Source organism: Chanos chanos, chromosome 10 (genome assembly GCF_902362185.1).
Source record: "Chanos chanos chromosome 10, fChaCha1.1, whole genome shotgun sequence".
Taxonomy (NCBI): domain Eukaryota; kingdom Metazoa; phylum Chordata; class Actinopteri; order Gonorynchiformes; family Chanidae; genus Chanos; species Chanos chanos.
In genome coordinates this window covers 26,880,097-26,896,367 of record NC_044504.1, presented here as the reverse complement: position 1 = coordinate 26,896,367, position 16,271 = coordinate 26,880,097, and the positions used below count along the sequence as shown (strand labels likewise).

The 16,271-nt window shown below is 39.6% G+C and overlaps 3 protein-coding genes across 3 annotated transcripts in view; 1 reads left to right on the top strand and 2 right to left on the bottom strand.

Moving 5' to 3' along the window:
* Positions 1–397: 397 nt before the first annotated feature.
* On the bottom strand, positions 398–2,443 carry LOC115822579 (protein ADP-ribosylarginine hydrolase-like). The gene is made up of 3 exons (XM_030786483.1): positions 2,125–2,443; positions 1,342–1,705; positions 398–840 (listed from the first exon to the last, which is right to left on the bottom strand). The coding sequence occupies exons 1-3, from the start codon at positions 2,441–2,443 to the stop codon at positions 408–410; spliced, it is 1,116 nt and encodes a 371-aa protein (XP_030642343.1). The 3' UTR covers positions 398–407.
* Positions 2,444–4,350: 1,907 nt separating this feature from the next.
* Positions 4,351–7,540, bottom strand: LOC115822578 (protein ADP-ribosylarginine hydrolase-like). The gene is made up of 3 exons (XM_030786482.1): positions 7,042–7,540; positions 6,259–6,622; positions 4,351–5,264 (listed from the first exon to the last, which is right to left on the bottom strand). Exons 1-3 carry the CDS (start codon positions 7,358–7,360, stop codon positions 4,832–4,834), a joined length of 1,116 nt encoding a protein of 371 aa, XP_030642342.1. The 5' UTR covers positions 7,361–7,540; the 3' UTR covers positions 4,351–4,831.
* Positions 7,541–12,863: 5,323 nt separating this feature from the next.
* Positions 12,864–16,271, top strand: part of arhgap15 (Rho GTPase activating protein 15) — a 48,775-nt gene continuing 45,367 nt past the window's right edge. The window contains exons 1-2 of the mRNA XM_030787175.1: positions 12,864–12,938; positions 15,729–15,891. Coding sequence (XP_030643035.1) covers positions 12,925–12,938; positions 15,729–15,891 — 177 coding nt within the window. The 5' untranslated portion in view covers positions 12,864–12,924. The remainder of the gene's footprint in view (positions 12,939–15,728; positions 15,892–16,271) is intronic.

The following is a 16,271-nucleotide window of genomic DNA, read 5'->3' as shown; positions in this document are numbered from 1 at the left end:
TTATGCTAAAATATACATTTTTTCAGGTAAGGCATGCATTTATAGTTGCATTGGAGCTGCTCATGGTTAAGAACCGGGCAACGTCATCAGTATATGTTCAGAGACCTCACTACTCAAGGACTGCACTCTTCTCACTTCAAGAGCTCTAGTGGTGGGATGACCTTCCTATTGAAGTAAGAACCACAGAGTCTCTCCCCACCTTCTATTGCACACACTAAAATACATCTCATCAGGGCATACCTGGGCATCACACACACACACTCTTTTGAAAAGTGAGGTATTTCCTACGGGATCTGAACGCAGATAAGAGCCTCTGCTAAATGATCAAATAATAATTGTTTGAACTAAAGGCTTTTGAGTAATACCTTCTAAACACGGTATTCAATGTAAAGGATGCTAAATGCTGATTACTGTTGATTTGACAGGCATGGATCTTCAGCAAGGAGAGGCTTCCCCCTTAACATGTATAGCTTCTCTCCCAACTTGGTCAAACGGTCACGATATTCTAGCCCCTTATAATTTGACTTGGGAACATCACGGAAGCCGTAGAGAGCTCCCCACCAGGCAGCCGCGATGGCAGCTGTGGAATCACTGTCGCCACCATGAAAGAAGCCATGGTCGGCCAACTTAACCCAGGAATCACCCGCACATAAGAGAGCATCATAGGCTATCATTGGTGCATCGTGCCCACTGGAACCACCCTCTCCACGGAAGCTGACAGAGCTGTAGAATCTTTCCCTCACTCTAACCCCATAATTGGCAGGAAACTGAGGTTTTCCTGTACCATCAAGGATGCCCCTTTTCTCCAAATAGCCTCTCCACTTTTCCTCAAAGTACTTCCTGAAATAAAAAGGATTCAGTTAGATCACTTTTTAGATCCCTAAATCATAAGTATTCTGGGACAGATTAACAAACAAGAAATACAAAATGCTAGTAAAAACACTCTTTTCCATCTTACTGAATGCTAGAGCTATTCACAGATTCACATTACATTTTCTCAGAAACAAGCCATAGTGTGTCAGTATTATCTAGTGCATATTTTCACAGTCCTGTAAAAAGAGATTTAGGAACAGGGCCAGTAATCAGTGAGTTACGGGTTTTGACTCAAGACACAATACCAATATGAATTGAGGAGTAATCTGTTTAGATGCCTTGAGTGCCAGTGATGTACTCTTGTGCAAGACATTAACTGTGTGTTGATCCAGGGCTCCAGAGCTGTGGTTGACACTGTGTTTGGAGTGCTCCACTCACATATCACAGATATCAGATATGAAGCAGAAAACGGAGGGTCTTTCAAAAAGTAAACTCGAATAAAAAATGATTTTGTAAAATATTGCTTACCAGTGTGCCAGGTTTTCCTCCACACAGTACTCTGACCGCTTCACGTACTCCTTGGCTTTCTCCAGGACTTGCATCAAGCCACTGCCCCAGGCCTCTACTGGGGGTTGACCCCTCACTGCATAGGCTGTGAAGAGGGCTGCGGCCAAGGCCCCCAGGTAACCTGTTGGATGGTGGTGAGTCATCCTCCCGCTCTCTACATTCACAGCCACCAGCAGGTCCTCCTGTTCAGGCCATGGAAAACGCAGGCCAATGCACATGGCTCTCATAGCTGCTCCACATCCTCCTCCGCCACGGTTGAAAGGGATTTGCCATGTGGTGCCACCCATACGCTGAAGTCGATTTGTACTACTAAGGCAAGTGATGCCTGAAAAGGAAGGTTGGCTAGTAGAAGTAAATTACAGAACAACAGGATAAGTTACAGAACTATCTTGGATACCTAACTAAAATCAAAATCATATAAATTACATTCATAAACACATACTCTGTCTGATTATTAGCAATAAAGAACCATACATCAATTTATAATTAGAATATTTTGTCTTATTTCCCTGTGACAAAGCTGAGCTGTAATTACTCATATTCTAAAAGTTTATATTCGATTAAAAAAGAAAGTAAACAAGTAAATGCTTCCCACACCATGTTTGATTCGTTCATAGTTTGAATATGTCCTGAAAAGATTTTATCATGATCAGCTAGATGGTTCTCTACACTAACATGTACTACACTATACTTAAATGTACAACTGATGTTTGCAATTATCTAACACAGAAGATAGTGGGGTACCTGGTGCCCTTCCATCCATGTCGTTCATACAATGAATGTACTTTTTCACCAGGGCCAGATACAGGTCTTTGAGAGAGGCCCCGTCTCCAGTCTCTACCAAAGCCTCTGCTGTAGCCAGATGCATCACAGTGTCATCGCTTACAGGAAAATCCTTGACGTCCAGTTTGCTAACACCACCCATTTCAGCCACTTCTCTGTGGATGGACTCCCCGTCACGGTTGAACTCCCAGTTGCCGTGGTTGTAACCCAAAGCATCAGCAGCACCACTGAGCACCATGCAGGCTTTGTATCTCTCTTCGAGTGGACGATCTTCTGCCATCACTGGTATGATTATTTTACAAAAAAATCTTCAGGGAATCAAATTTGTGTGTTTGAAGTAAAAACAAAGACAACTAAAAATACACCCCAAAAATTAACGAAGGAATACTTCCTCCATTTATTATTTTATTTCGAATCAAAGGATACAAGAATTACTGTTCAGAACCCGAGAACAAATCAGACCAGGAAGAATATATGCGAATCATGAGCCACTACCAGGAAGTGCAAACACAGTGGGTCCTAAGTCCTTTCCTAACTACTCTTCCCTGACCTCGACGGAAAACGTCACGAGGTTAAGGAAAAACGGGTAGGAGAATGCATAAGGACTTAGGAAAAGACAACCACTAAGAGAATCCGACCGCACTTAACTGCTATGTAGTCATGCGACGGCGGACATTATTACGTAGATCTGCCGTGGTGAAACTACAATGTTCCGATGGACTACTAAAAGCGCATAGAATTTAATTTGTTTTGCAATTACTAATGCTTGTACTTCAGTACCAAGACTTACATTTAATCCGAAGTAGTTGGAAAATTGTTAGTAAATTATTCAAGTTCATATTGTGATTTTTTACTGTTTTCTGTTCAGATTTTAAGTAAGAATGATGCATGAGCACGACGCTGTTTGCGCGAGCAGCCCTTTTATAGTCAGAAATCGTTAGAAACTGTTTAGAAACTGCTGTCTTTTGGAGAGCATATACGTCTTTTGACCGACACCATCACTTCATCATGTTACATTTATTTATTTTTTTTTTTTACTTGTGTAGGATCAGCAAATCATTAAATGAGAAAACTTCAGCCAGATGATCTTTGGCCCTGTTTACACCTTGCATTAAGATCCGATTTTGGTGATCCGATCACAAATGGACAGCTCTGAGTACGTCCGTTTACACCTGGCTTTAGAATCCGTGTCTCGAATAAACACTTGAGCTGGGATCTCACTTCTCCGCTCTATATGCAAATACACGTAAATCATTTCAAACACTTTACCACTTTCACTGAATTTCACTTTTGTTTTGTTTTTTAAATGAGAAATAGTACTTATAACATGCGAGATGTCATACGAATTTGGTATCACTGTGTCGCGTAAATAATACGCTTGACACTGTCCAACGATTAGTGTTACATTCAAATAATCGTTTGTTTTCGTGGACAGCCGAATGATGCGTCGTTTTAAATGTTGCTGCCGCAAAGAATTTGGGTACGTAATTATCTCCTTTCCTTTCGTAAAAGATGGTCCAGTGTACCCTATGCTAAAGGAGACAGGAAAGGAAGCATTGAAGCACCTTTCCTTAACATTTAGAGAATTCGAACAGTTCTTATCATGGATGCCACTTAGGCCCTGTTTACACCTTGCATTAAGATCCGATTTTGGTGATCCAAAATCACATTAGAATTAATGAGCTAACAAGAAAATGTAATCAGCACTACAGCATTTTCCCCTGAACAACTTTAGTCCATCACCAACAAGGCATGTCTAAACAGCTCCATCTACTGGACTCTGCCAGTGGGATCCTAAGGAACATTAAGGTGCTTTTCTTCAAGGGCTAATAATATGAAATAATGGATGGTATGAAATATACCATAATGTAAACTTACACAATATCTGGGTCTGTGCATATGGGTATATCTGATTACTTTGGTTAAATATATAATAGTCAATCCACCAAAACACCACAAAACTGACACCAAGTTTAAATGCAGAAATATTTATTTATAGATTTGAGATATATATATATATATGTCGTTATTAATTTCAAAAATTCCGTCTGCATAAGTTACAGCTGAACATGCCTACCATGGCAAAACTCTGAAGTCTACTGCAGTATATTTTACTGTAGTAAAACTATCTATCAGGAACAGCATTACCAACTGATTGATCTGGCTGTTAGGCACATAAAAGCTGTTAGGCATATAGTCTCGTGAGCCAAACTTATGCTAAAATATAAATTCTTCAGGTAAGGCATGCATTTATAGTTGCATTGGAGCTGCTCATGGTTAAGAACCTGGCAACGTCATCAGTATATGTTAAGAGACCTTACTACTCAAGGACTGCACTCTTCTCACTTCAAGAGCTCTAATGGTGGGATGACCTTCCCATCTCCTATTGCACACACTAAAATACATCTCATCAGGGCATACCTGGACATCTCCAACCTTGTTTAACACCACAATATTTCAAGAAAGAAATCTTTGGTTAGGTTCAAAAAGCTTATATTAGCTTTTTATAAATGCACTTTTGTGAAAATTGATTTTTGTGTGTGTGTACGCTAGAAGAAGAGAAAGAACTACTCATTGCTCAGTGATCGAATGATAATTGTTTGAACTAAAGGCATTTAAGTAATCTCTTCTAAGCACGGTATTCAATATAAAGGATGCTAAATGCTGATTACTGTTGATTTGACAGGCATGGATCTTCAGCAAGGAGAGGCTTCCCCCTTAACATGTATAGCTTCTCTCCCAACTTGGTCAAACGGTCACGATATTCTAGCCCCTTATAATTTGACTTTGGAACATCACGGAAGGCGTAGAGAGCTCCCCACCAGGCAGCCGCGATGGCAGCTGTGGAATCACTGTCGCCACCATGAAAGAAGCCATGGTCGGCCAACTTAACCCAGGAGTCACCCGCACATAAGAGAGCATCATAGGCTATCATTGGTGCATCATGCCCACTGGAACCACTCACTCCACGGAAGCTGACAGAGCTGTAGAATCTATCCCTCAGTTTAACACCATAATTGGCAGGAAACTGAGGTTTTCCCGTACCATCAAGGATGCCTCTTTCCTCCAAATAGTCTCCCCACTTTTCCTCAAAGTACTTCCTGAAATAAAAAGGATTAAAAAGGATTCAGTTAGATCACTTTTTGGATCCCTAAATCTTAAGTATTCTGGGACAGATTAACAAACAAGAAATACAAAATGCTAGTAAAAACACTCTTTTCCATCTTACTGAATGCTAGAGCTATTCACAGATTCACATTACATTTTCTCAGAAACAAGCCATAGTGTGTCAGTATTATCTAGTGCATATTTTCACAGTCCTGTAAAAAGAGATTTAGGAACAGGGCCAGTAATCAGTGAGTTATGGGTTTTGACTCAAGACACAATAGCAATATGAATTGAGGAGTAATCTGTTTAGATGCCTTGAGTGCCGCTGATGTACTCTTGTGCAAGACATTAACTGTGTGTTGATCCAGGGCTCCAGAGCTGTGGTTGACACTGTGTTTGGAGCACCCCACACCCGTCGCTTTTCCACTGTATGGTACCGGCTCAACTCAACTCGACTCGACTCGCCTTTTTTGGTTTCCCATTAGGCAAATCCAGTACCTGATACCTGGTACCCGATACTATTTTTTGTACCTACTCTGTCGTAGTTCCAAGCGAGCTGAGTAGGTATCAAAACGTGATGTGAAAATACTGCAGACTACTGATTGGTCAGAGAGAATAATCACTATTATGTGACACGCGATATCCTCAGACATCCTGCACAAACCCATCATTTTTAAGAACTCCAAGCTACTATAGTGACCACAAATTTTCTGTCCACTGATTGATTCTCAGTTCACTAAACTATTACAATGGCAGTCCACAGGATGACTTCACGACAGTTTCTTGCGGCGTCACCAGCTACATTGAGGGGCTACTAAAAGCAGTGGAAAACGAACGAGGTACCAGGTAGCAAAAAGTACCAAAAGGAGTTGAGTCGAGCCAGTACCATGCAGTAGAAAACTGAAAATATATCCACAGATATCACATATGAAGCAGTCTTTCAAAACAGTAGATTTGAATAAAAAGATTTTGTAAATTACTGCTTACCAGTGTGCCAGGTTTTCCTTCACACAGTGCTTTGACCGCTTCACGTACTCCTTGGCTTTCTCCAGGACTTGCATCAAGCCACTGCCCCAGGCCTCTACTGGGGGCTGACCCCTCACTGCATAGGCTGTGAAGAGGGCTGCGGCCAAGGCCCCCAGGTAACCTGTTGGATGGTGGTGAGTCATCCTCCCGCTCTCTACACTCACAGCCACCAGCAGGTCCTCCTGTTCAGGCCATGGAAAACGCAGGCCAATGCACATGGCTCTCATAGCTGCTCCACATCCTCCTCCGCCACGGTTGAAAGGGATTTGCCATGTGGTGCCACCCATACTACGAAGTTGATTTGTACTACTAATGCAAGTGATGCCTGAAAAGGAAGGTTGGCTAGTAGAAGTAAATTGCAGAATAACAGGATAGGTTACAGAACTATCCTGGATACCTTACTAAAATCAAAATCATAGGAATTTCATTCATAAACACATACTCTGTCTGATTATTAGCAATAAATAACCACACAACAATTTATAATTAGAATATTTTGTCTCATTTCCCTGTGACAAAGCTGAGCTGTAATTACTCATATTCTAAAAGTTTATATTCGATTAAAAAAGAAAGTAAACAAGTAAATGCTTCCCACACCGTGTTTGATTCGTTCATAGTTTGAATATGTCCTGAAAAGATTTTATCATGATCAGCTAGATGGTTCTCTACACTAACATGTACTACACTATACTTAAATGTACAACTGATGTTTGCAATTATCTAACACAGAAGATAGTGGGGTACCTGGTGCCCTTCCATCCATGTCGTTCATACAATGAATGTACTTTTTCACCAGGGCCAGATACAGGTCTTTGAGAGAGGCCCCGTCTCCAGTCTCTACCAAAGCCTCTGCTGTAGCCAGATGCATCACAGTGTCATCACTTACAGGAAAATCCTTGACGTCCAGTTTGCTAACACCACCCATTTCAGCCACTTCTCTGTGGACGGACTCCCCGTCACGATCGAACTCCCAGTTGCCGTGGTTGTAACCCAAAGCATCAGCAGCACCACTGAGCACCATGCAGGCTTTGTATCTCTCTTCGAGTGGACGATCTTCTGCCATCACTGGTATGATTATTTTACAAAAAAAATCTACAGGGAATCAAATTTGTGTGTTTGAAGTAAAAACAAACACAACTAAAAACACACCCAAAGATAAACGAAGGAATACTTCCTCCATTTATTATTTTATTTCGAATCAAAGGATACAAGAATTACTGTACAAATCAGACCAGGAAGAATATGTGCGAATCATGAGCCACTACCAGGAAGTGCAAACACAATTTCCCCCACCTTTTCCTGGTAGGTCCCCACCCGCTAGCGACAATATGAAGTTTCTGGCCATAATAAGGTTTCCGGTCGCTCAGAATTCTCGTCAGGAAAAAAGTCCGTGTGCGGTATTCGTCTAGTATTTTGCTGGAACTGCGCTACGACTATAACTACAATGGTACGTTAAAGTATTTACTGACATCTAATTTCATCGAAATTTTACGGTTGCTGTGTCAAGTGAAAAAATATAATAATATCGACAGTGACTGCTACAACATGAACAATACAGACGTAACACAGAGTATATATTTCTGTTTTTTTTGGAGTATCATTTTCAAAAATGAATAAATAAACCAATAAACTAAAAAAAAAAAAGCCCCGTGTCGCGTGCTGAAACTGTAAAATAGAGTTAGATTACAATTTAAACCGAATTTGTTGAGCCAGAGCCAGAGGAGAGCTGGAAAAAAACCCCGGAAAGTTCCTCTCAACATAATTTTTTCAAGTCTCACCATTACCTGAAGCTAAAATATTCCTTTTAAACGAGTAACAGAATAAAGATGAAAATGTGTCCATGCAAGTTAAAGGCAAGATAAAGGATAAAAGCCTATGTGTTTCATTGTTAACAGGTTTGAAAACTGCATCAATAACTGATGGTTTAATGTAAGTACTCAGACATATTAAACACTGACATATTAAAAACAGACCAAATCCAAAAAGTGAAGCTCCCCAAAGTAAAAATGCACCACAAGACTACATGAATTTACTTCACAAATATGTTCACCACAAAGGATGCACAGTGGGTATGTCAGCAATTCATATAATATTATATAATATATGTATAGATCGATATTATATAGATAAAATATTAATATGACTACTTGTGGTGTTGCCTTTCTAGACACATAATATAAAGGAGGTAATTTTAGGAAGTTGTGCAAATGGCACCCATCTTGACAGTGGTGGGTCCAAATATAGTACCCACTGGTTACTACAAGGGTGATTCAGGCCTCAATAACTATACATTTTCTGAAAGGTCATTAAATGTAGATTGCAAATTACCCCTGTATTGAGGGGGCAGAAATTTTTGTTTTCCCAGCCACACAATTTGAAATCTGTGAGTAGGCGATTATTGTAGGCCTACTGTATGTTAGAGGCTTGATGCATAATTGACCCTGATTACTAGAGAGGTGATTCAGGCCTCAGTATCTATACATTTTCTGAAAGATCATTTAATGTAGATTTCAAATTACTCCCACATTGAGGGGGCACAAATTTTTGGTTTCCCAGCCACACAATTTGAGATATGTGAGTAGGCGATTACTATAGGCCTACTGTATGTTAGAGGTCTGGTACATAATCGACCCTGGTTACTACAAAGGCGATTCAGGCCTCAATATCTATACATTTTCTGAAAGGTCATTTAATGTAGATTTCAAATTACCCCCATATTGAGGCGGTACACGTTTTTGTTTTCCCAGCCACACAATTTTATGTCGGTGAGTTGGCGATTACTGTAGGCCTACTGTATGTTAGAAGCATGGTACGTGATACACCCTGGTTACTACAAAGGTGATTCAGACCTTAATATCTATACATTTTCTGAAAGGTATTGCAATGTAGATTTCAGATTACCCATGCTGAGGGTTCACAAGTTTTTGTTTTCTAAGTAAGACATATTGAGTTGAGTCTGAGTGTTTTTAATGTGGTTCATGGGCTTTTAAAGCTGTTCTTTACAACTTTAATTCTTTTAAAAACCCTCTTTAATTGTACGTTTTAATCGGAAATATGTGTATTTAACATATGGGAAGTGTTCTCAATTTGAAGAGTAGTTCTGTGAGTCAAATCAGCAGCCTTGAAATGACTTTTATTTTGAAATTCATGCTAAATTTAGCCGCAAATGCTAATTTCCGGTTTTCTCTGTAATTGGCACAAACTTAACATTGCACCCGCGCAGAGTGAGGAATCTCTTTGATCGATGTCCGAAGAGTCTACACTCAGGACAGAACTGTTAGTTTCACACCAAAATGTTAACACGGGCATTCAAGTACTGTTGACTGAACTGGCACTGAGTACCTGTCAAATCCTACAGTGTTTCTAAGCAACGATGTCCTCCCTGTAATCGTCACGCGTTTGTTATTTCGGAAAAGAATCGGAAAAGTTTAAGATATTTTCAAATTCTAGAAAAATAAAAAGTATCACAGCTGTTCTTCTCTGACATTTAATGGCAGGCCAGCAAATGGTGCTTTATTGCCAGCAACTGGGTTGGAATGGGGAGTGGCTGGGGGGTTAACAACCTAATAGCTGACACACACAGAGATAAGTTTGTACTCATATCCTAGTGGGGACTTCCCATTGACTCCCATTATCCTGTAACTGAACAATACTAACCTATCCCTAAAACCCTAACCCTAACCTCGACCAAAGAAATGTTTTGACACTTTTTGTTTTATCGATTAACAACAGTGTAATTTAGAAACACGTTGTTCTCCTAGAGGGGACCAGCATTTTTGTCCCCACCAGGCACTTTTGTCATTGTCTCACAGCAAGAAGGTTCTTGGTTTGATTCCTGACTGGTCGGCCAGGGTCCTTTTCGTGTGAAGTTTGCGTGTTCTCCCCATGTCTGTGTGGGTTTCCACTGGGAGCTCCGGTTTCCTCCCACAGTCCAAAGTCATGTAAGTCTGTTGAGTTGGAGATACTAAATTGCCCCTAGGTGTGAATGTGTGCATAAATGTGTTTGTCTGTGTGTCTGCCCTACAATGGACTGGCGACCTGTCCTGGCGTTTCCACTCCTTTCGCCCAGTGAGCGCTGGGAATGGCTCCAGCACCCTGCGGCCCTAATCAAGATAAGTGGCTTGGAAAATGAATGAATGAGTATTCCCAAGCCCCATGATCTTCACGAAGTTCGCATTCAAATTTGCTTGTACTCAGATGACTGTTTCTTTTCAATAAAGGAAGGATGACCTATGGAAATGGGTCAAAATCCATCTGAATTGATACAATTGCAATAGCCAAAATGAGCCGAAACTCTTATCAATAAAATATAATTCTTTGTATATAAATTTTGGCCTAGTTGTCTGCAGAACAGGAGATAAATTGACAGAGGAGCTTAGACCTTCATTTTCATGAGACGTGTCCTACATTCAGTACTCTGTTTTTGATTCCATGCCCTCTTTGCAGTAGTTAATATAGTGACGGAACTGTTTTCTTTGTGAAAGCAATACTTCAGCAGGCAAATCATCAGTGTTTGAATGGGTTATATTCACTTCAAGGAAATCTATGTACAATTTATACAATGTTTAATCTGTCCTATGAATTAAAATCATTCTTATAAACTAATAACTTTACATTTATAGTTTTACATGAAAGGCATCAATGAGTAATCATGCTTGTGTCTGAGTTTGCTTCTAGAAACACACAAAATGGTTGTCAGTCTCTAGGAAATAAAATAACCTGTTCTGTATCATGCACTCAACATCCATTAAGCTGCTGCTTACTAATGTTGGACAATGGGTACATTTTTCCAGACATTTCAGATTTCCTGTCATTATACAGGGCGGCACGGCGGCGCAGTGGGTAGCGCTGTCGCCTTACAGCAAGAAGGCCTTTCTGTGTGGAGTTTGCATGTTCTCCCTGTGTCTGCGTGGGTTTCCTCCGGGAGCTCTGGTTTCCTCCCAAAATCCAAAGACATGCAGGTTAGGTGAATTGGAGACACTAAATTGCCCCTAGGTATGAATGTGTGTGTGAGTGTGTTTGTCTGTGTGTCTGCCCTGAGATGGCCTGGCGACCTGTCCAGGGTGTTTCCCCTCCTTTCGCCCTATGAGCGCTGGGATAGGCTCCAGCACCCCCCGCGACCCTAATCAGGATAAGCGGTTAGATAATGAGTGAGTGAGTGTTATTATACACCATCTTATGATGAATAATGAATACCATTTAAACCACGTAACTATCAGTAAAGTTAATATGTACATTGTATCAGTACTTCAATGATACTTTGGCCTCAGCAAAATCACAGTGGAGTACAATAATGGTGGTAGAAACTGTTGACTATGACTGGTCTAGTTGAGTGACCATTAAATGAAATAACAGTTTAAGGGCATCTAATGGGACAGTATCATTCTATTATCTACTACCATACCTTGTATTTTGTATAGTCGTCGTAGTTTATATAAGAAGAAAGTTCACATATTTTCAGAACAGTTTTCCTTGCCTCACCTCCTCATTATCACCCTCACCAGTGCAGATCAACATTAGTAAAAGCCTATTAGTCCATAGAAGAAGGCCTGAGGGGACATAGAGAGATGAGGCGGGTGCTAGAGAATTGTGTGGACAAAGGGATAGGTGGGGAGGGATCTGAAGATGAGGATTAAACTCTTTGAATTTTTGAACTGCATTTGAACAGAAAAACAGTGCAGACAATGTGTTCAAGGACAGTCAGATATTTTCTATCCTGCCATAATGCAAAGTGAAATTATTCTCACAGTGCGGCACAAATGAGAGTGTGAAAATGTCTGACCACACGAACCTCAGAGTAACACAACTATGAGTCTGTTTTTTTTATACTGGCAGGGTTACGTTAAAGCACACCGGAAGTGCTTTGTTTTGTCGCAGTACATTCGCAGTAGATATGCTGATGTTCAAGTGCTCTGTGTACAAATCAACTATTAAAAAATCCATTTGTCTTGCTTGAAAAACCTTGTTGTATTGCACCTGGAAGTATGAACCAGCTATAGTTAACACATTGTTTTTTGAGTTATTTGTTCATGTTCCTTGCCACTCAGGTTAAGCACTCCTGTAGAAAAGTATGAATAATGAATCATGAACACCTGGGGCCTGGACTGAATAGATGCGTTGTGACATACTTTTACTGCTCAATGTTTCTATGTCCAATATACTATGACCACACAATTCTATCAGTGAGTACTCCACTGCTGACTTACACTATGAGCTACAACTGCAATTAAATAAAAAAAAATTCAAATAATTTCTAAAGAAAACAAATTAAGCCATAACAGAAATAAAAGACCACATGTAGTTTTTATTTTTCCATGTTAAGGTCATGGGAGTGAGACTGTGGGGGAAAAAAATCGGACATGCATTGTTATTGCTTCTTTCTGGTCACCATGGATGCTGAGGTGACAGCCATCTTAGGCCCAACTATTCTGGTGCAAGCACCTTCTCGCAGGAAGTGGCAAGGCTCTGAATGCGAAACGTTCATGTTTTGCACCAAGAGTCATGCAGCGACAGTGGGGGTTTAGGTTAACCCACGTGACCTAGGACTACTTCCTCTTCACAAGTGACTTACTCACTCTTTCTTTTACTCTCTTTCTCTGATCAGTTCATGATTCCGTCTTTACTGGAATGGCGGGCACCAGGTAAGAAAGACTTTTTTTTCTTGTTTGAGCAGTGATGGATGGCCAACCTTACAATCAGTTTGAAAGAATGGTTAATTATATCTTGAGAACTATAATTAAACATGGTGTTGGAGCTTTGGGCTCTTTGATTGATGTGGCCTACGCTGAAGGCCACATCAAGTATATCTGCTCATATAAAGCAATTTAAATTTGAGTGAATAAAGAGCTAGAAAAGCAGCCCTGGTAACCGATGTGATGCTGAATGTCCTTTGTTTGTGATGGTATCATAGTGGCTGAAGTTGAGGGGCCTCTTTACTAATGATTTTCTAGTGCGAAATATTTTCACGTAAGAAGCTCTTAGAGGTTATAGAGCCACAGAAATTAGAATGATTCCATAATTTAGGCTAATAAATGATTATGTTGTGTCAGCAAACATCTGCGTAAAGAGTAAACACGATCAACTAAATGTTAAAATCGATCTGAAGAAAACTTTTTGGGTGGACATGAACTGTCAATGACCACAGTAAATAAATATGAAATCTCACACACATTATAAACTTTACCAGTAACTATCAAATGATATGAAAATGGCGTTTGAAATCTATTGAAAAATATGTATGAGGGTGTTTACTTGGCTTGCCCTGGCAGTCTGTTTCCGCTGTGTGTTTTTTTTTTTTTAGTGATTTATTTATTTCCTGTCGTTTCAAGTAGTTTGCGTTGCTATGCAACTGCAGATACAAATAACTTTCCAATGTGTACAAACTGTGAATATATTGTTATTACTGCATAGGATGAGTGTCACTCCTTTCACTGCACTACCCCAACCTATGAGAAAGATTTGAGTTTTGCTCTCTGATACTTTGATACTCTGACCTACCACACACATTGACCTCTGAGATAGATGGCATGTCAGAATGATTTGTGTGTTATAAAAGAAGACAGACAGAGGCTCTTTTTAATGTTAACGTCATAAATAATACCATCATTTTCTCAGTAAAATATTTGTACTACACACTATTCAGTGATTATCCCTGAGGAAAGTAAAGGGTTACTGTGAAAGGAACTGATGAACCATTTGTAGCAGCTCCCAGGCTTGTGGTGAAATAAGTCTGATGTAGCAACATAAGGCCACCTTAAACAGGAAGCATCACAGTGACACATTAGTCTGATGATTCAATGCTCTCTTCGTATGCCTTATTGTGTACAGGCTACTGCTTCAGACTGCCAGTTCTAACAGTCCAGTGTTGATCTGAAAATGAACCATCAAAACAACTGCCACAACACTAATACCAATTCTACTATTTACAATAATAATGCTAATTTGATGAACAACTGCTCACCACAGTAGCACTAAAAATGTTAACTAACTTTTTAAATACAACCATGAAAACAAAAAAAAGTACAAAGTGTTGCGCACACATGTATGCGCGCACACACACACACACACACACACACACACACACACATATCCTTGATTCTTTTTTAACTGTTACATTCACTGTGTTTTGAAATGCATTTTAAATATATATTTCAAAATACATCCAAACTAGCTCCCAATAATCTCTGATTATTATGCTGCTTCACAGATGACCAAAACTAGGTGACGATGTCAAAAAGGCACTAATTCATAATGTATTCAAAATTTAAAAATGTAGACAACGCTAATATCAGAGTTAGAGAATGTCAAAATCAAGGTTCATTTCAACATGGTAAAGGTTTGTTGAGCAGTAAAAAATTACACTTATTGCATTCATTACTAATTACTAATACTGTTCTCCAGGTACTCTAATTTCCTCACACTGCCAAAAACATGTATGTTAAGATCTGATACTCCCATTATTGCCTTTGACCAAGGCATTGACTTCAGTATTGAGTTGGCCCCCAGATAATGCATGGCAAGTCCCCACTGCCTCTGAGTAGATAGGATGGATTAAATGAAGAAAGGATAAAGTATGATGCAGTCAATAATGTATGATTACTATCTACTTAAAGGATAATTATCACATGAACTACGAAAACAGGTTAAATTTTATCCATAATACTTTGTACCCTAATGAGAAATAGCAAGTTTTGTTTCAAGTGGCTAAATTCAGACAGGTTTTTTTTTTTTAACACTCACAGTATCACTTGAAGTGTTGCAAACAAGATGCAGTCCAGGTCTGTTACTGATCTGGGGCTGCATGACCCTTAGCGGGTGATTGGCCCATATTTCTGGGTTGAACTTATACAGTCTTGGGTATTTACTAGTTCCAGGTAAGAGTGGGTCTGCTACAATGGTAAGTGACTCTATAAGTGAGCTATCTCTTCCCAGTAGGCTCCAATCATATCATGCACAGGAGACTCAACACAAATCCTGTTCATGTAAAATGTACTGAGAGCATATCAGCAGAGAACAAGTTTACATTCTCTACTCAATGATTTCTCACCATTAAGATGACCAGTGTTCAGTTTTTTCATGAAGGATGTGAAATATATTTTATGTTAACAAGCTTTATATTTGAATGTTTTGTGCTTACATCTGTGCACGCTTGCACATACTGTATGTTTGTTACGAGTGCCAAAATATTTTTTTAAGTATTGCAGCTGACCTCTTTATTGAAGCTGTGTAAAAACACTTTCACCAAAAATGAAAAACGACAAAAGGGATAGGTTTACTAAAACCATCGGCACACATAAGAACTGTCTAATATTGACCACGGACCAAATGACTGAACTTAAACAAACAAAAACTTTTTGCACACAATTAAAGTTTCAATAAATCAGAACTGTAAAATACTGTTTCTGTTTTGTTTTATTTTGTTTTTTGACCAGAATCACAAACATGCAGAATATGGCAAAGCAGCCTCCTCTGGTCCTGCCTCACACAGGAGGAGCAGTCCAAATGCGGATTAAGAGTTCTACTACCAACACAGGAGAGAGACTGAGTCAGACAAAATCCATGGTCATCCCAGATGCAGACGCACCGCAGAAACCTGTGAGTGGGACATATCAACAAATACATTCACATAGGCACATATATGGACAGATTTTGGTTTTACACAAGTTTTAAGGATGCGTCTCTTGACATATTGAGTACATTGATAGCATGTTCAAAACCAAGGAAATGATAAAAATGACACTCTGGTTTTATTAACTGGAAGGACCTTCGTGGACTCAACATTCAATGAACTCAAAGCAATGGATATGAAGAGCCCATAAGCTCAAATTAGAAATTAAAGTTTCGCGTCACAGACACTGTATATTAGCTTTTTTCCTGGGAAATATCAGTTCAACAAGGACAGCAGAATATGCAAATGTGGAAATGTTAGAATTTCCTTCCTGTTACCCTAAAATGAATGCTGGCAAAGTATTCAT

Bases quoted from the DNA above. Each gene is read 5' to 3' on its own strand.
- LOC115822578 (XM_030786482.1), bottom strand. From the start codon at position 7,360: ATGGCAGAAGATCGTCCACTCGAAGAGAGATACAAAGCCTGCATGGTG. The intron at 6,623-7,041 runs GTACCCCACTAT...CTTCCTTTTCAG, and splicing joins CATGGATGGAAGGGCACCAG to GCATCACTTGCATTAGTAGT. The intron at 5,265-6,258 runs GTAAGCAGTAAT...TTTTTATTTCAG, and splicing joins AAGGAAAACCTGGCACACTG to GAAGTACTTTGAGGAAAAGT.
- LOC115822579 (XM_030786483.1), bottom strand. From the start codon at position 2,443: ATGGCAGAAGATCGTCCACTCGAAGAGAGATACAAAGCCTGCATGGTG. The intron at 1,706-2,124 runs GTACCCCACTAT...CTTCCTTTTCAG, and splicing joins CATGGATGGAAGGGCACCAG to GCATCACTTGCCTTAGTAGT. The intron at 841-1,341 runs GTAAGCAATATT...TTTTTATTTCAG, and splicing joins GAGGAAAACCTGGCACACTG to GAAGTACTTTGAGGAAAAGT.